At 43.5% G+C, this 19,527-nt stretch overlaps 1 protein-coding gene across 3 annotated transcripts in view; it reads left to right on the forward strand.

Annotated features, from left to right (window-relative positions):
* The first annotated feature begins 2,945 nt into the window (after nt 1–2,945).
* The window catches only part of CFAP74 (cilia and flagella associated protein 74), an 80,790-nt gene continuing 64,208 nt past the window's right edge, over nt 2,946–19,527 (forward strand). For 2 of the 3 annotated variants that reach the window (XM_035120977.2, XM_060276181.1), the window contains exons 1-7: nt 2,955–3,016; nt 5,728–5,882; nt 8,085–8,193; nt 9,163–9,318; nt 11,414–11,512; nt 15,277–15,381; nt 17,923–18,096. In XM_035120977.2, coding sequence (XP_034976868.2) covers nt 5,753–5,882; nt 8,085–8,193; nt 9,163–9,318; nt 11,414–11,512; nt 15,277–15,381; nt 17,923–18,096 — 773 coding nt within the window. In that variant the 5' untranslated portion in view covers nt 2,955–3,016; nt 5,728–5,752. Of the gene's footprint in view, nt 3,017–5,727; nt 5,883–8,084; nt 8,194–9,162; nt 9,319–11,413; nt 11,513–15,276; nt 15,382–17,922; nt 18,097–19,527 lie in introns of all 3 variants that reach the window. The other variant, XM_060276180.1, reaches the window with a different exon arrangement.

Below are 19,527 nucleotides of genomic sequence, written 5' to 3' on the forward strand. Positions count from 1 at the left end.
CCACCAGGATTGTGCCGCCGGGGGCGGTACGCTCCTCCCACACCCCTGTTCCTCCACCAGTGCTTCTGCATAGATATCTTTTTAAAGGTAAAGGGACCCCTGACCATTAGGTCCAGTCATGACCGACTCTGGGGTTGCGGCGCTCATCTCGCGTTATTGGCCGAGGGAGCCGGCGTACAGCTTCCAGGTCATGTGGCCAACATGACAAAGCCGCTTCTGGCAAACCAGAGCAGCACACGGAAACGCCGTTTACCTTCCCACTGCACCACACACCTATTTATCTACTTGCACTTTGACGTGTTTTCGAACTGCTAAGTTGGCAGGAGCTGGGACTGATTTGAGCCGCAGGCCTTCTGATTGGCAAGCCCTAGGCTCTGTGGTTTATCCCACAGCGCCACCCACATCCCAGATATCTATTTAGGAGACCCCTATTCCACTCAGAGACCTACAATTCCCAGAGCTTCTTGGGAACAGGAATTGATTGTTAACCATTATAGAAATATTATGTTTATGTTTATTGCATTTATAGCCCACTACATGCTCAAGGGTTGCATATAGTTTTCTCCCCCCCCCCATCTTAATCCCCTGTGAGTTAGAATAGATTGAGAGGCTGTGACTGGCCCAAGGTCATCCAGTGAGCTTCATGGCTAAGTCAGGATTTGAATCCTGGCTTCCCCTATCCTAGTCCAACACTAAGCACTATACTGTACCACACTGGCTCATTGTAGCTCTGTGAGGGGAACTGAAGTCTTCTAACAACTCTCAGCATCCTTAAGAAACTACAGTTCCCAGGGGGAAGCTGTTGACTGTTTAAAGTGCTTTCAATATACAGTGCAATGGGGCCTTAGCTGGGTGCAACCTATAGCTCAGTATAGGAAAGCGGGAAAATATCGATACATGCTATTTCTACAACAGTAGCCTTTATGGGGGAGGGCAGTGGGAAGATGAAATACAAATTTAAAATGGTAACAGAGAAGTTGTCACTCAGATGTAGCAGGAGAATTCATTTTATAAGAATTTATGTTCTATCTGCCAATTCTTAAAAAAGAACAGAGAGAAAAAGAGCCAGAAAGGGCCGGCTTGGAGATATGTATATACAGGAAAACTGGAGAACTCTAAATAAGTATTTAGCTGATTATTTTTGAAATCAATTGTTTTTCCTGTCAGTTGGCAGACTGTTTCTTATTCACAGCCAGTTGGCAAACTCAATCACTGAGCAGTGTCAGTTTAGTTCAGGAAAACGTACCCGGAGATTAAGTGGTGATCTGGAAGGGGCCTGCCACATTTAACATATTTTGCCAGGTTTAAAATATCTCCACTGGCTTCCAGTTTGTCTTTGGGTGCAATTCAAAGTTATGGTTCTGATCTTGCAAGCAGCCTGGTACTGACTACTAGCATAGCTGAATAGCTGTCACCTTGCAGGCCTAGGGTCCAAATGTGGCCCTTCAGATCTCACTAACTGGCCCTCAGGACTCTCACTGGCCCTGCTCTACAATCCCCTTGAGTGTCTTTGCTTGACTAGAATATGTCCTGGACCTCTGATCATGCTTCCCTGGACAGAAAGGGGTGTGAGAGTGTGTGTAGAAACTACCCTACTACACATGAGGGAAAAAATCATTGTTGTTGCTCTGTTCCCTGTCCACCACAGAGGTGGCCCAGCAGGGAATGTGGTCCTTGGGCAAAAAATGGTTTCCATCACTAGTGTAGCAGTTAATTAACCAATTAATTAATCTGGGAGAATCAGGTTCAAATCCTCATGAAGAATCTCAGTGGATGTCCTCAGGCCAGTCACACCCTCACAGCCTAACTCTGGACCAGGTTACTGGTAAACAAGGATTTCTCTTCACTGCCCAGTAAGAACACTAATGGAGCCCAGTTAGTTTTGCCACAGCCTGATGGCTTGTAGGAACACGTAGTGGGACTTTCCCCCCACAGGTGGCACCAGTTTTCATAGAATCATAGCATTAGAAGGGACCCTGAGAGTAATCTAGTTCAACCCCCCTGCAATGCAGGAATCTCAACAACGTCCTACATGATAGATGGCCATCCAACCTATGCTTAAAAACCTCCAAGGAGAGACTCCTGTGGGAGTCTGTTCTCCCGCTGAAAAATCAAGCATTCATACAATTAATATAATTGTAGAGTTGCAGGGGTCCCCTAGGGTCATCTAGTCCAACCCCTGGAAAGCAGGAATCTTTTTGCCCAGCGGGGCTTGAATCCATGACCCTGAGATTAAGAGTCTCATGCTCTACTGACTGAGCTATCCCTGTTCCTTTGACTTGAACTTATAAGTACCGTACGTTATTAACTACTACTATTATTATATTATTATTATTAAAAAGTTTCAATTGTTAGGCTTGATTGTAATGCTATCAATGTTTTCACTGGGCGCTACATTTCATTGAGTTTTGATCGGTTCCCATTTTGCCAGCATTGAGGCTGCTGAGGTAATAAGTGTGTGTGCGCGCGCGGGGGTTTGGCTTCGGCGAGTTAGTATACGTATGTAATTTGTGTTTTCCCAAGAAAGATGTCTAGAAAGCGAAGTGGAAAGAATTAGGCTCCTGGGTTTTTAAGATTTAAAACAGAAGTGTGTGTGTGTGTGGGGGGGGCACCATTAGGTCAGACTCCACTTCTCCTGTTATCCCCTCAACAGCTTTTTAAAAAGCTGCCCTTCTGCGCAAGCCTTAAAAGGTGACCGAGCTCACCTAGCCAGCCTAGGCGCTGTTGGGATGTACCATCCCCTCAACTTGAGGCAGGGGACATCTACGCCCACCCGCCTTTGTCTCAGTACTTTACCAATGGCCAAAAAAGAAAAGTATTTTTCGTTAGAGAACGTGCGGGAAAGCGCCATAGTTCTCCCCTTTTAATAATAATAAAAAAAGCAAAACTATGATATCCCACCCCCTTTTTTATAACTTGGTTCGCTCCGTTGCCTTAGAAGCCACCCCAAACTTGACGAACGGAAAGCGCTCTGGAGGTAAGGCGGTTGTGTTCTCTTTTGCGTCCTTCCTTTGGGGTAAGTTCATTTAAAACTCGTGGCGGTTGGGCGATACCAATAGCGGGAAGGGGAGAGATTGAAGGGTGGGTTTGCTACACTTATCTGTCAATCTGAAGTCACTTGCGCTGAAAACAATTTTACTCAACAGGGTTAAATCCAACAGGGGATGAAGGAAAGTTGATATTCTGCAGCTGCTGTACAGGTGTACACAATTAAAACTGTTGCAAGGTTGTACCCAGTACTCGTCCTGCTCAGAGTAGACCCCTTGAAATGAATGGCGACGACTAACTTAGAGACATGGGGGTTGTATCGAACAAAAGCCCTACTCACGAGTAGACTCATTGCTCTTAGTTGGGCATGCTCATTAGTGTCACTGTGTCTACTCTGAGTAGGACTAGCGTTGGATACATCCCACATATTTCAGTGAGTCTACTCTAAATAAAACTTAGTTGGCTACAACCTTGGGTTGTTTTTAAGCACCCCAGTTTTATTTTGGCAGCTTTGAGCATTTTAATAGGAAGGCGGGCTACGCTAAAACTTTTTTTAAGTTCAGTGGTACCTCTACTTACAAATAACTCTACTTACGAATATTTCTACTTACAATTGGAGCTCCGTCCGCCATCTTGGATGCGGTTTAGATAGGATTTTTTCTACTTACGAATTTTTAGATAGGGTTGCTTCGACTTACAAATTTTTTCTCCCAATGCATTCCCATGGGATTCGACTTACAATTTTTTTCGACTTACAAATGTGTGTTCGGAACGCATTAAATTCGTAAGTAGAGGTACCACTGTATACACTCTTGCGTCAACCTCTGATATACAGCATTGTTACGTTTTTATTTATTTATTACATGGCAAACCCCAAAGATTGTGGACCTCCAGAATAGTAGACAGCTTTTGTGCTAGGTTTCACCTCTGGGTCTATTTAAAACTGCTGGCCTTTGCTTCCAGATCAAGCCCACCAGTACTGTACTAGAATTTTTGTTTTCCTAGAGTTGGGCTGGAATAGGCTATAGGTTTATCTCATTATCTTTTTCTTTATGAAAAAAAGAAAAAGAAAATTGCATTTCTAGGGTGAAGAGTACACACAATATGATGAGTGGGTCTTTCCCTTCATATCCTGTACTTGTTTTTGTGATGATCTCGCTCCAAATGCATATTTGAAGGTATCTTTAAGTACTTGTGTCTGAGTTGACTTTCCCCCTATGCTCCCTTTTTCCTTGTGTGTCTTGTCTTTTAGACTGTAAGCCATGAACCAGGGGCTGTCATCCTACTGTTTCTTGTAAATGGTTCTGGGAAGTTTTTCAGCTATGAAAAGCAGGGTATAAAATTGTTTATATAAAGAAATGACAGATTTGAGGGGTGACATTTAGCCCCTTTGAGAACAGTGTTTGACCAAACTGCGGGAGGCAGTGGAAGACAGGAGTGCCTGGCGTGCTATGGTCCATGGGGTCACGAAGAGTCGGACACGACTAAACAACAACAACAACAACATTTAGCAGGAAAATGGTGTGGGTTGGATGGCCATTGTCCCAGTCTGGACTGAGCCTCCCCTTCCTTCCCACCCCTGGTCTTCAGTTTCTCTGTTTTTGAAATCAAGCCCAAGAAAGATTTGTTGTGCTAGGGTGGCAGGGCGCTATAATCCACTTGCACACCCTTATGTTTTTGGTATGCGTGTGAATCCCTCCTGCAAAATACAGCCTGGAGGTGACCTACATATACCTGTTTGTTGGAAAGAAGGGGAAGTTCATGCTTTGAGCAAACACTCCATGTGAAGCTTCCAAGAATGTTTTTTCATGAGCTACTGACTCCAGGTTTAGATAATAATAATAATAATAATAATAATAATAATAATAATAATAATAATTTTTGTTTGTACCCCGCCCATCCAGCTGGGTTTCCCCAGCCACTCTGGGCAGCCTCCAACAAAGATTTAAATACATTAAAATGTCACACATTAAAAACTTCCCTAAACAGGGCTGCCTTCAGATCTGCATGCAGCCTTGCATGCAGAAGGTCCTGGATTCAATCCTTTGCATCTACAGGTAGGTAGGTAAGGGTAAAGGACCCCTGGATGGTTAAGTCCAGTCAAAGGTGACTATGGGATGTGGCGCTCAGCTCAATTTTCAGGCCGAGGGAGCCAGTGTTTGTCCTCAGACAGCTTTCCGGGTCAGCAGGACTAAACTGCTATTGGTGCACAGAGGACCATGACGAGTGCCAGAGCCCACAGAAACGCCATTTACCTTCCGGCCACAGCAGTACCTATTTATCTACTTGCACTGGTATGCTTTTGAACTGCTAGGTTGGCAGAAGCTGGGACAGAGCAATGAGAATTCACCCCGTTGTGCGGATTCAAACTGCTGACCTTCCGATCAGCAAGCCCAAGCAGCTCAGTGCTTTAGACTACAGTGCCACCCACGTCCTTTTAGGCATCTCCAAGTAGAGCTGGGTTAGAACTCTTGTCAAAAGCTCTGGAGAATCACTGCCAATCAGAGCTAGACAGACCAATGGTTTATCACAGTTTCCTATGTACTCAGAGTAGACACACGGAAGTTAAATAGTATGACCAGCTTAGGCCTAGAGTAACTTAGTTGGATATAATCTTTTTAAATATTGAACCTATAGTCCTTTGGCCGCAGAACAAGAAGACATTTATTTAGTACTATTTGTTTTTAAATTTGGGTTGAAAACAATTTTCACGCTAACATTTCTTGTTTTCTTTGGCAGCTAAGCTCTGTTTGAAAGGAAAAAGATGGACCAAATAAATGACATGGAATCCACTGGCATTTCAGAAGAGAACCTCAGGCCTGAAGAGAACGAAGAGAATGAAGAAGATGAGATGATATCTGACCAACTTGTGCAAGCGGAGGAAAGCTGGAAAGGTTCATATATAAAATGATAATGTATATTTTACTGCACTTGTGAGGCTTCTGACACCAATTGGTCAAGCTGAGTGTGAGGACATGTAATATTTGTGAACATTCCAATTGCTCAGGGAAGGACACTGAAAGAATACTTGAAGTCTAGATTCAATGGGGGAAGGGAGCAGCCAGTTTGATTAGCAATTTAGAGTTGAGCTGGAAGTGGGAGGGTGGGATTGAGTTTCAGAATTTTTTTGTGTCTCCTTAAAAGTATAATTTTCATCGTGTCCACGCATGTGCATTGCATTGACCCGGAAATGGCTGGAAAAGGGGACAGAATGGGGTCGGAGCAGGCTTTTGCATGGTCTGCTGTTGCATGTGATGACCCGGAAAACAACCCCCAAGGAAATCAGGGGGTGTCTGTACTCACTTTTCTGGAGAATGTTCTGAGGGGCTGAAAAGGGCAGAAAAAAGGGACAAATTGTGTCTCTAGTGCCAAGAAACCCAGAATTGCACAGCTCAGTTGGCTTGGCAGTGAGGAAATTTCCTCACCCCTTGCTAATTTAAACCATGGGTGTGGTGTTGTGGCATTGGCAGATTCCTTATATGATCCCTGAATGGTCAGGATCACTTGGGAAAGAAGAAGCCTTGGCAAAAAAGGGCAAATGCTAGAGAAAAGTGTGTTTTTCATGCTCTTCCCGTAGCTCCCCTTTTTGTATTTAAATAAAAGGAAACGTTTAGCACATTGTTAATTAAAAATGCACACAGGTCATAGGGACAGGGTTAGCTTTGTGGTGCAGAGTGGTAAGGAAGCTAAGTATCATGGAGCCCACAAGCAAAGTAGCTGAAGGAAGCAGGAAACACATAGGCAATGAGCTGAGAAAGAGGAACACCAGGGAATGGTAGATGGATAACAAAGCGGTGGTCTGCCCCTACCTTAGAGACATCAATGCCCTCATAAGAGCAAACCTACTCTGTCTATGAGCTATACTCTGGGTCATCAGAGCTTTGCAACTACAACAGCCCTGACTTGAAAGGAAGATAATTTTATTCAGGTTAATAACAATACAGGCTCAACAGCAAGCATGGAGTTCTGAATGGTAGCATTGAAGTTGTCCCAACAGTTGCTGAATCTTAAAAACAAATTATCCTAGGTAAGGTCTGCCCATCAGAGAGGCAATGCTGCAGCTGTCTGAAAATAGAGATTATATGTGACTTTCCTCATCAATCTGCATCAGGTGTGGATTCTGTATTTCCTTCAAGGTCAGCCCCACATAAAGTGTGTTACAGTAGTCTTTCCTGGTGGTTTCTAAAGTGTGGATAACTGTAGCCAGCTATCCCTGTGCAGAAAAGACTCTAGTTAATACATCACCTGACACTGGGCATAAACACCTGGGCTTCAAGTGACAGTGATAGTTCCAAGAGTACCCCCAAACTACCTACCAGGCAGCAATGCTTCTGAATACCAGTTGCTGGAAACTGCAGGAGGGGAGAGTCCTCGTGTGTTCTCGTCCTGCTTGTGGTTTTCCCACAGGCATCTAGTTGGCCATTGTGAGAACAGGATGTTGGACTAGATGCCTAATCCAGCAGTTTCTTATTTCCTCATGTCCTTTAAGATGGGCTACCACCCTGTCCAGAACAGTCTGTCCCAGCCAATCCTGGACCTGGGAAGCACAGAAGCTTCACCTTGTCGGGATTCAGCTTCAATTTATAGGTCCATATTTATGGGTTCAATTTATTTCCTGCCATTCCTCCTGAAAGGAGCCCAGGGTAGCAACCCCATCCATTACCACCTCTAGGCACTGACTCAGGACCTTCATTGCCTCTCCTGATAGCAATGGAACATAGAGATGTGGAGCTTATGGAGATGGTGGAGACGTATGAACAGAATGCTCACACAAATGCGTTTTCCTCTGCTGTCTGATACAGCCTCTCATTGAACTGTAAATTCCATTTTCCCATTTGGCTATTACAGAGTTCCTTTGTGCAGCACTTAGGAAAGATGGCTTGTGACAGCTCTGTCACCAAGGTGGAGCGCATTTGCCTGTGTTAAGTCCCTGAGTGTAAAATTGTCTTTGTATATATTTTGTGACAAGATCCCCCCCATTATACACAGTAGTAAAGCTTTTAGCTTGTCATCTGTGCGGCCTCTTGTCTTGTGTCGACTTGTCAAGGAAGGGTATCGAAGTCACAAAGAGCAAAAGTTTCCTTCTTTTCCATCAGGACCTGAACTTGCAGACAATTATGTGGAGGAGGCCCGCACAGACAGTAATGATGCTTTGGAAGGAGGTGAAGAGGAAGGAGAGAAAGGAGAGGATTTGGATTCTGTTGGGTGAGTGCTTTGGCATGAGAAGATACTCTTTTCATTTCAGAATTCAGTACCCATAAGAGTACCCATAAGAAGATAATGTTCTTGCTTGGGGAACAGCCATAGCTCAGTGGTGGAGCATCTGCTTTGCATGCAGAAGGTCCCTGGTTCAATCCCTGGTATCTCGAGATAGAATAGAGGGTGCTCCCTGCCTGAAACCCTGGAAAGCCACTGCCAGTCAGGGTGCACAGTACACAGCTAGATGCACCATTGGTTTGACTTGATATAAGGTAGCATCTTGTGTCCCTTGATTAGATGAAGGTCTCTTTAGGGATGGGGAACCACTGACCCTCCAGATCTGGTTGAAGTCCAACCCCCATGAGCACCAGCATTTTGGAAGTTCTAATCCAACAGCTCTACAGTGGGAGTAGGGATTTTTTTCTTGTCAAAGGGCCACATTTCTTCATGGGCAACCTTCCATAGACCACATGCCAGTGGTGGGTGTGAGAGATGTGGGTGCATTTAGACACACACCACTCTCCCATTCTCCAGTAAGTATTTTCACACTTATGTTCCAGCCAGGTAAATAAATCAGAGCCACTGAGGGGAGTGAGTTGGGCAGAATGCTGAGGGCCAGATGGAGACACAGGGAGGGATGGACACAGGGAGGGATGCCGTCATCCCAAACCTTGATCTAGGGAGGGGCACAGGAAATCCTCAACCTGATTTCATGCAGCATCCCTGTCTTCAGTGCTGGGTGACACTATACCAAACAGAAAGCCCTCAAGAAAAGCAGCAACATGACAACTTTCTTCTTGTTGCTTGTCTCCATCTTTGACACCTTGTAGGGGCAAAGAGGTGGAACAGAAATAATTCCAAGATGTTAATTAAATATATAAGTAAACCAAGTAAGTTTATAAGGCCTCTGTTTTTTTATGGCTTTTTGATCTTAAGATTTATGGAAATAGAAATCTATTCTCTCCCCACACCCAGCCAACCAAGCAGGGAAGGCTCAGAACAACCGAAGACACAGAGAATAAAAAAAACAATGAACTACGCAGACAGAGTTCGTGTTCTCAACTTGCGCAGGAACCTGAACCAACTTGACAATCTAGCCAAGGAAAAGGAGATGATTATTAGGAAAACCAGGTCAGTTCTCCACCCACCCTCCCCACTACACACACATAAGCATTTTCTGCTGTTTCCACAATGTATGGAGTAAAAGTTGTTTTTTAGCCTGTGCTTAAAGACTTGATTTCTCATTATGCTGAAAGGGTCTATCTGCTGCCATTATTTTAAAGAAAATGCTCTTGCTTCAAAATATCCTTGGGTTCCTGGAAGTAGGAGTAAGCAGGCAAGGGAGGAAATGGAGTAACTGAGTAGCATAATATAGTGTCAAGCGACTGAGGGCTGAGCTAGGCAATAGTTAGCTATGTGTTGGTGCCCTTAAGTACAGGGGCGTGCTTTATATGCAGATTGCTAGCATCCTGGGATCCTAGCATGGTGGGGTCTTTAATGCTTCTATGGGCATAAGAAGGCAGTAATTTCTGCTCTGATCTGTATTCATCATAATCAGTGCTGTTTCTTTTTCACTGCAGTTCACTTTCTGCCAAATATTTCAAGACTTGTCTCACTTTTCACTGTTTAACATAGATTATGTAGCTATTTACATAACTTACATTCATTTCAATGTAAAGGAAACGTCAAAACAACATTTTAAAAAACAGTCATTGATTATGGATCATTTGAGGACTTATAAAATCAAGAAGGGTGTGAACAAACACAGAGAATATTTGCTTGACTGATTTCCATTCCTGACTGCAAACATGCAATTTCACAGCAATTTCCACATCATTTTTTTGTTTTCATCAGAATTCTCAGACAATCCTATTGCCTGCCCCCTGCTATGGTCTTGATTGGGACCATGGACACAAACCTGCAATTTGCATGGAGGGCTGGGGGAAAGAGCTCCCCTTGAATTAGAGGTAGTTATGCAGCGCAAATTGCACACTGTCCTAAAGGGTTTACACCTCCCTACCCCTCATGCTAGAGCCCTAACACAGATTGCTGCTGTATCCATCTTCAGAAATTTATGATATTTTATGTAGTTAAGGGCACAGGTAAGCTCTTGGCTACAAATTCAGTTCAAATCTCTCCCTTCCCATGAACCCACTCAGCTGCCCTAAGCAAGCACCCACCTCCCCAACCCTCAACATCTGTATCATTGATTTTAAACAAATACATATAAATATGTCAACCATTGATGCCAGCTTTTGATGACCCTGCTTCTGTAATTGTGATGTTTTTACTGTTTTACTGTTGTTATTTATTTATTTGTTTTGTTTATTTATTCAGTTTATATCCTGATCATCCTTTCAAAGAAGCCCATAAACACAAATTAATATTTTATTATGTTTTTGCCACTATATTATTGTTATAAACCACTTCAGGATTTATTTATAAATGAAAAGTGGTTTAGAAATTCTTTTTGTAAAAAATAAATACTAATGATGGTATTAGCTAAATTTTACTCATAGTAGACCCATTAAAATTACTGGACCTAACTTAGGGCTTGTCCACACTTCTGCTAATTCTGTGCCTAGAAAGCAAGTGTCCAAGCGGTTTTCCACTTAACCCACACTTTCTAGGCACTGGCCTGAGTGGTTTCCCCCCTGCTCATTCCTTTCCCAGAGAAAACCTGCTATGTAGTGCTAAATTGGAACAAATCTCAATTCGGAGAAAACATGAATGCCGTTTGCTCTGATTGAGTACTGAGGAGTGGTTTCTCCCAGGTGAAAGCAGTGGGACAAGAGGAAGTGTGGATATGCCTTCAGTCATCTTCGTCAATTCCTGAGGTTCTACTCAGAATAAGTTGAACACTACCCTAGATATTGCCATGGAGTATAGCCAACTATGTCTTACTCAGAGTTATAAACAACAAAGTCCTATTTGAAGTACACCCATTAAAATTAATAGATTGAAGTTAGTCAATTAATTTCAGTGGGTTCACTCTGAGTAGTGCTAACATTGGATATAACCCGGTATTCTTGGTTTTTTAAAAAATTACAGTATTAAAATATACAGTATTTATAATCATTAATTTGTACACAGATGGATTTTTGACTCTTAATTCTGTGCTGAAATCTGCAACTTAGTTGCCAGAAATGTCAAAGAAAGAGAAGGGTCTGAGATATAGGAAGACCCCCCTCCCTGCCCCCAGTGATATGTGCCTGCTTATTTTCAGGGGGGAACTGGATGCCTGTCAGTCCCATATCGACAGCCTAACAAACCAACAAAGGGTTGTGGAGAGTGAAATTGAGAGAGAGAAGGAGGCTGGGAACAAGTACGTACATAGCTGTACCTGCATGCCATAGATTGCTACCCTTTTCAGTATTTATTCACATGGCTTATTCTGAACTTTGATTACTCTCTCTGGCCTCTTGCTGTTGCTGGAAGTGCTTGATAGTCCCCCCCCCACCTCTCCTGATTCTCTTTGTTGAATGGTTCTTAATGAGTCAGTGATTAAAATGTTTGATAAACACAAATGCAGTTATCTCTGAGGACCACAGTGTGCGGTAGGAAACATTAACCTTTTGTTGTGTGCTGGGAAGCAGATGGAGCACTTTGCCTCCACGTTGCTGATGCCATCTCTCTGTATGTCACACACTGTTCATACCCAGTGGGTGCCTGCTACTCAGCAGAGTTAGGTGCATGTAGCAGCTTTAGAAATGCTTGATCTTTTTCTTCTTCACATCCAAGGAGGAGGTAAGATTACAGTTGGGCAATTGTTCACACATGCAAGGTGCCTAATAGCAGATTACTGAACTTTCTTTGAAGAAAGAAAATGATCAAAGATCATTTGATCTTATCACACAAGACGACGAGATTGTGGGAGGGGGGGATGCACAGGGGAATCACGCTCAAGTTAAGCCTTCTGTCTCCTCATAATGGAGATGCTTCGTTTCTCATGAATTGATATAGCATAGAGCAGGCTTCCTCAAACTCAGCCCTCCAGATGTTTTGAGACTACAATTCCCATCATCCCTGACCACTGGTCTTGCTGGCTAGGGATCTTGGGAATTGTAGGCCAAAAACATCTGGAGGGCTGAGTTTGAGGAAGCCTGGCATAGAGGGTAAGGCTGCACATACACATACATTTAAAGCACTTTGCTTCCACCAAAGAATCCTGGAAACTGTAGTTTGTTAAGGATGCTGGGAATTGTAGCTATGTGAGGGGTAAAACTACAGCTCCCATGATTCCTTATTATTGTTGTTGTTGTTGTTGTAGACCTCCTTTCCTCTGAAGATCACAGGGTGGTTCACAACATAAAAACACAACATGAGATCCCAAAATGCATAATAGAAACAAACCAATAGCCCTTCCCCTGTGTGTGTGTCTGTGGGCTGGGTTTTTAATGTAACTTAAATGTATGATGTGTGTGACATTTCAGCAATAAATCAGGAGATCTCCAGTTTTATTCTGGATCTGCAGAACTTTTTCTGCCCTGAACTTACTCGAGGGCTTTATGCAAGGCTCCCTCAGTCCCCGCATCTGCAAAATAGAACTGACTTAACCTTACAGCAGAAGTGGGGAGCATGTTAGACTCAAAGTCCGATCAGCACCAGCCTGTGGCCAGTGGTTAGGATGATGGGTATTGTAGTCCAACAGCATTTGGATGATCACAGGTTTCCCATCCCTGCTTTGCAGGGTTGCTGTCAGAACTGCCACTAGATAACATATCTGAAGCTCTCAGAACACTAGAAGTGTTATGCAAAACTTAAGTATTATTGTAAGGGGCAAGCTAGGTGATATACATAAAAGTTTGTAAGAGAGTTTAGAGAGTTTTGGGTTGTAGTTCCACTCAGAGTAGACCTATTGAAGTCAGTGGAATGAAGTTAGTCATGCTCAATAACTTTAGTGGGTCTACTGTGCATTAAAGATAACTACTAGGTACAAAGGTGAAATGAAATCAAGCAAAATGTTCCGTTTTCATGGTTTCATACCATCATTATATCAGATTGTTAAGGAGAATAGGGCAAGATGGCACTGTACTGCAACCAACCCTTTGCTCATGGGACTAATTTAAATTTGACAGTAATTTCTAATGGCTCGGTTCGCTGAGGAGAAAGCAATAATAGGGCACACAAATGTGTTTAGCAGCAGGATGGGCTTCTGATTCATTAACCAAATGCAAAGTTATGATCATAATTTCATTCTGAGATAGAATAGTATAATCCTGAAGGAATTCCAATTATTTCTTGAAACTTATGGCTCCCCCTCCTATGCTGGTTTTGCTAAACAGCACCGTGGTTACGTGAAGTCCTTGTTTGTTTTGTTCTCCTTAACCTTTTGATGACACTCTTCTTCTGTTAAAATTATGAACTGCACTTGACTTCATGTTCTTTCCATCTACTAAATTCTACAGTTAAGGATTCTAAAAAGTTGCTACAGAGCAGGGATTGGAGGAACCTGTGGCTCTCCAGATGTTGATGGACTCCAACTCCCATCAGCCCCAGTCATCAGGGATAACAGGCTCCTATCTATGCTGTAGAGTTAGTACAGATGCCCGATAACTGGAGTAGTCCACACATCTCTGCAAATGTTTTCAGCTCAGAAAAAATGCACATTTGAAGGATGCTTCATCATAAAAACAGACATCAAATTTGATTTTCCAAATGGTTATTTCAATGCTAGCCAAAGCACAAAAGGCTGACTTGCTTGTTGTTAGGCTCATACTTGTCAATTCTTTCTAGTTGGTCTCAGTTCTTCACACACTGATACTTTCTGATCTGTGGTACTTGTTTAAGTAGCCAGGTGTTCAAGAATGACCCAAGTGCACTCTCTCCACTTTCCAGCAACAGGTGTTCAAAGGCACACTACCTCCAATTGTGGAGACCAGGGGTCAGCAAACTTTTTCAGCAGGGGGCCAGACTATTTTTTTTTGGGGGGGAATGAATGAATTCCTATGCCCCACAAATAACCCAGAGATGCATTTTAAATAAAAGCACTCATTCTACTCATGTAAAAACACCAGGCAGGCCCCACAAATAACCCAGAGATGCATTTTAAATAAAAGGGCACATTCTACTCATGTAAAAACACTCTGATTCCCGGACCGTCTGTGGGCTGGATTTAGATGGCGATTGGGCTGGATCCGGCCCCCGGGCCTTAGTTTGCCTACCCAGGGTGGAGACAGAACATAACTATTGTGGCTAAAAGCAATTGGTAGTCTTGACCTCCGTGAATTTGTTTCTTCCTCTTTTAAAGCCATTCATAGCTAGATTGTAAACTAGAAGTCTTCAGGTACATGGGGAGCAGTATGTAACTCATCCCCAGTGATGAGTCGGCTAGCTGAAGTCAGCAGATCTATGTGCTTAAATTTGTCCACCGTGCCCAATAGGTCCTTCAGCATCACCTGACATCCCATGTTAGGGGGAATCATGGGCTGCAATGGCAAACACCCTGCTGGGATGACCTGAGACCAACAGCTCAAGTCTCCTTGTAGACCTGGTTGGCACCATTTTCCAGAGGAAGAGGACGAGGCAGGCAGATGTAACCATTCTCCCTTGCTCCTCTTTCTGCCGGCTTACTCAGAGAGGGCAGATGAAAGGCAGAGGTAGCAAGAAGGAAGAACACCAGGAGCAGGGGAAATTAGCAGGGAAACGGGCCTCTGCAGGTGCCCAATGATGTCTGCTACTGGTACGAGTCCTGGACAATTAATGTGGCCTTGTTCACACCTGATAAATCAATCTCCTGTGTTTTAAAATATATTAGTTACAAAATGTTGTAATACATTTTCTGTTCCTTTTTTTTTTAACTCGCAAACCTGTTTAAAATGGACTGAAAGGTCTGCAAAAATGCTGTCCATGGTTATTGTCATTCAAATTGTGTAGATGTTTTTAAGGAGATTGAAAGGGGAATGGACACTTTAGGGACGTAATTGAAAGACATTCTGTTAATATAAACTGGCAGAATTCTGAAAACATAAGCCTTTACCCCTCAAGGCACCATAATTGTTTCTCTTTTTTATGTGCTAGGTTTTAACATTCATTATTTCCATTTTTCTTCTTTTCTCTTTCTCTCTCTTTTTCCCTTTAATGTAATAGTGCTGCCGTGTTCCGCCTACAGGCAATGCAGCGGCGTGTGTGTGTTGAACTGGGAAATGAAAAGGACCTTGAGTCAAAAATTACTGCAATACTGAACGAAAGCCTGTAAGTTTAAAGAGCACAAAAGAGACAGAGGCAGGATTGATCATTATGGTTTTCTATTAATCCAACCTAGCAATTTAGCCCTGAGTCCAGAAAAACCTACTTAATGTTTTTTGGGGTTTTTTTTTGAAGTGGAGGAATTAATCAATAAGTATGCAAATGTGTTAAGGCCTATCGCTTGGGTGGAGGGAAAATGTGAAAAGACAACCACCCTCTTAAAGAAAGTTTGAATTGCATTGTGGAAGCAGTTTTATTTATTTATTTACTTGTTTGTTTGTTTATTTGTTTGGTCTCGTGGCATAATGGGTAAAACTGAAATGCCTAGAAATAATTTTTCACATCATGTTGATTCTTTCCAGCTGTCATGCACTGGGTGAATCTTCTGGTCCTTCCTTCCCGCCCCCCTCCGCAGCAAGAATGTGAGGTGGCAGGGTGGAAGCAGAAAGTACCCCATCTCCTGAACCTTACCTTGTCTTTTCTGTCCTCAATGCAATCCAAAATAAACTTGCAGAAAGAAATCATGTATTTTTAAAATGTAGCTTTGATTTAGCTTATTAAATGATTCTTTGGATAATTTAAGTGTTCAACATATATATTTGTAGAAAAAGCACTAGTTATTTTCTCTTGCACCCATACAATTAACTGCTTTGTAAATGAAACTTTGATACACAAGCTGAACCAAATGAAAGCAACTGTTAGTATTAAAGACATTTGGAACTGGAAGGGAGCTTAATGGGGTCATCCCATGCCCCGAAAGAGGACCATTTCTATCTAAACGATTCCCAACAGATGTTTGTCTAACCTACTTCTTCCTCAAACTTTCTATGATGTTTTGATGGAGCTCTGCCAGGCTGCACTGGTTTGGCCTGCTTCTCCTTTTGCAACAGAGGGAAGAAAATCAATCTTTCCTTTTTCACACTTGAGATAGAAATTGCCTGAAAGGGGAGAAGAGGCAGTGTGGTATTCTGGTTAAGAGTGTTGGACTAGGATGAGAGAGGAGTGTTTGGGGGGCTGAATTGTCAAAATAATGGCTGGTTCAGCAATTTATGTTTGAGCTGGAATAATAGTCAACACTGCATGCTCTTAACTGATGCCTTGCATGTTCGAAATCATGCTTTACAGAAATACAAGGTATTTGTCTTTTGAAGGGAGAAAAACCCAATCCTTTTTATTTTTGTCCCGGAGGTCACACCACTGCTGCAGCCACATCAAAGCGAGTCCAGGATGAAGGGCTTATGACAGAGCTTGAGCAGCTGATTAACCAGAGAGCAGCCTGACTCCTGCAGCTGAATTATATAAAAAGCTTAAGAAACCTTGGCACTTTTTTTTTTGTAGTGTGATGAGTGGCATATGCATTTTTTTAAAATATTTTTTTAAAAAAACGGCTGTCAAAAGTGGCCTCAGCTGGCCCAAGCTAATTCAAAGAGGTGGATGAAATTGAGGGTTTTAGTATGTGGTATCCAAAAGATCACATGTGATTATTCTTTAGGCGTTGCCTTTGGGTTATATGTAGCCAATGGTAGTCCTACTTAGAGTAGACCTAATGACGCTAGGAGACATGCCCGGCGCCGTGGTGTGAGGGATCCCTCCAGCGCCCCCCGCCCCGTTTCCCAGCGCCACCCAGCCTGCTGTAGGGCTGGCCCTGGGCCAGGGGGCGCTGCCCGCCCCCTGTTGCGACGCCCCTGCGCGCGGCGGAGGCGGCCCCAGGCCTGCGCACCTCCGGAGAGCGGCCTGAAGCCACTGAACAGTGGAGGCGCGCCTGGGGCAGCCTCAGCCGCACCTCTCAGCGGGCGCAGCGGCGCCCCTGGTGGCCTGGCACCCCGCGCCACCGTGGGCAGGCCTAGAGCCGGCCCTGCATAACCAACTTCAGTCTATTAGTTTCAGAAGGTCTACTCATAATAGGACTTGGTTAGATACAACCCACTAAGTCTTTAGAGGCTTGCTCTTGGGTAAGCGTGCATAGAATTGTAACATAAAACATTTCCCACATTATGAAACCAGAATAACCTAAGTTTTGTAATGACGAGAAACAAGGGGCAGCTATGAAAAAATGTTGCTGTATCAAGTGCTCCAGGGTTCAAAGTAGCTAGTCATGCCTGGTCTACGGATGCTCCATTCCGTACTCCTGCCCACTTGATGTTTGGTTTTTAAGCCCTGAATAGCTAGTAAGCATTCTGTTCTCATTGAGCATGATGCATCCTTATTGGGCTGTTGTATTTGTGTTTGGGAGGGAAAATTATGGCTAATAAGGTGAAGGTGGTTTCTCTGTTCAGTAGCTGAAAAGTGAGTTTTGCTTTCATGGCATTTCTATATTGTAATATTTCATTTTATTTTCCACTGTCAAATATTTTTAATCTGTGACTTGGCAAGCTTTTGCTTGATTTGGTGTGTTACTGTAAGCTGAAGTCAGTTTGGGGTGGGGTGGGGAAACGCAGGATGGTTCCCATCCACAAAATAATGTTAACATGCTAGCAAATTGCTCAGTGGTCAAGTCAGCAGACGTCCTTAATTATTGCTTGTTCTTCCTTTGTGTGTTTTTACAAGACTCGAGATGTGGAAGATTGAAATTGAGCAGGGCAATTTTTCTGAGCTCCGTAACCAGATCAAACAGGACGAGGAATATTTGGACCAGCAGAACCAAATGCAAGCAGCAGAACGCCTCCAGAACCAGAAGAACCGAACTTCACAGCTAAACCAGAGGTGGCTGGCCATGGAAAGGTAAGTGAGTTGTGTGCTGCAGTCTTCCCCAACTTAGGGCCAGCCCCTCCAGATACTGCTAGACTAAACTTGGAGTGGGAACCTTGGGCCTAGGGGGCAAATATGTCCCTACTTGCCACTTTATCAAACTTTGTAACTCTCCCCAAAGCCATATCCCTTCTTCTCAGACCACATCCTGCAGTGGGCATGCTTTGCATCCCCCTTGAGTGTTTTTGCCTGGCTGGAATGTGCCCTTAAACTCTGATAGCACCTCTTGCTTGCTTGCTTGGAAGGAGGATAGAGAGAGGTGTGTATAGAAACATGCCTACTGTATAGAGGTAAATTTTACAATCATTGCTCCACTGGCATGTGGTCCCTAGAAGGCTGCCCAGAAGGGAATGTAGCCTTCAACCTGAAAAGGTTCCCTACCCCAGGACTAAACCCTTGACCATTGGTCACACTGGTTGAAACTGATGGAGGTTTTATTCCCAACAATACCTGGAAGGTACCAGTGCAGGAGCCACTCTGGAGTTGTTCCATGAAGTCTCCCCATCCATGTTTCTCCCTGGATTTTGGAGTTCTAAATTACCTGTCCTAGTTCTCAAGTTGCAACCAATGCAATAGGAACCTTCTGTTGGTTTTTCTTTCCTAGTGTTCTTGCCTCAGTATACTTCAATGTAGCTGTCCATTTCTCCAGCTCCTTCATATCTTTTCCCCTTAGTGATGCATACTTGTATACTGATAAATCATTATAAAATATGAGATCATCCTTGAAATATGCGATGATGGAGCAAAGTATGTTTCTTCTTGTTCCAGAAGACAGGAGCCAAACTAATGAGTTCAGATTACAAGTGAGATGATTTTGACTAAACATTAAGAAGAACTTCCTGAACTCATTTCCCAGGGGCAGGCTGAGATGCACTCAGCCTGCCCCTTCTTCACTTTCACATACCTGCTTTATACAGCCCACCTTTTTCCTGGTTGGACTGCCCACCTGAATGGGACCTGCTTGCTTCCAGATCACCAGCCTGACAGCAAGCTCAGTTACCTTCTGAAGGTCCTGTCACTGCTGGATCCAGCTTTTTTGTGTGGTGGTTCTTGGGTAACATGTTTTTAGTGGGCACCAGCTCCTTACTGCTGTTGATGCTGCTGCCACCCATTAACTTGCCTCTTCCTTTAGTCTCAGCAGCATCAGCATCCAGGGAGGGAAGGCAAATTGGACAAAGGTTAGTGCTCCTTCTTGCTCCTCTCTCTGCTTGTATAGGGCAAGTAAACAGGCAGCAGGAGCAAGGAAGAGGAGTAGCAGGGCTAGGATTAATAAAATGCCCCTTCTGGATTGTGGACCTTGGCAGGTGCCCACAAAAACCAACCCCTAACACCAGCCATGGTCCTACTAACTCAAGAATATAAGCCAGGCGTACAATGTTGTTTTGTTTTTAAATCTGTGTTTTG

This window comes from Zootoca vivipara, chromosome 6, assembly GCF_963506605.1.
Source record: "Zootoca vivipara chromosome 6, rZooViv1.1, whole genome shotgun sequence".
Taxonomy (NCBI): domain Eukaryota; kingdom Metazoa; phylum Chordata; class Lepidosauria; order Squamata; family Lacertidae; genus Zootoca; species Zootoca vivipara.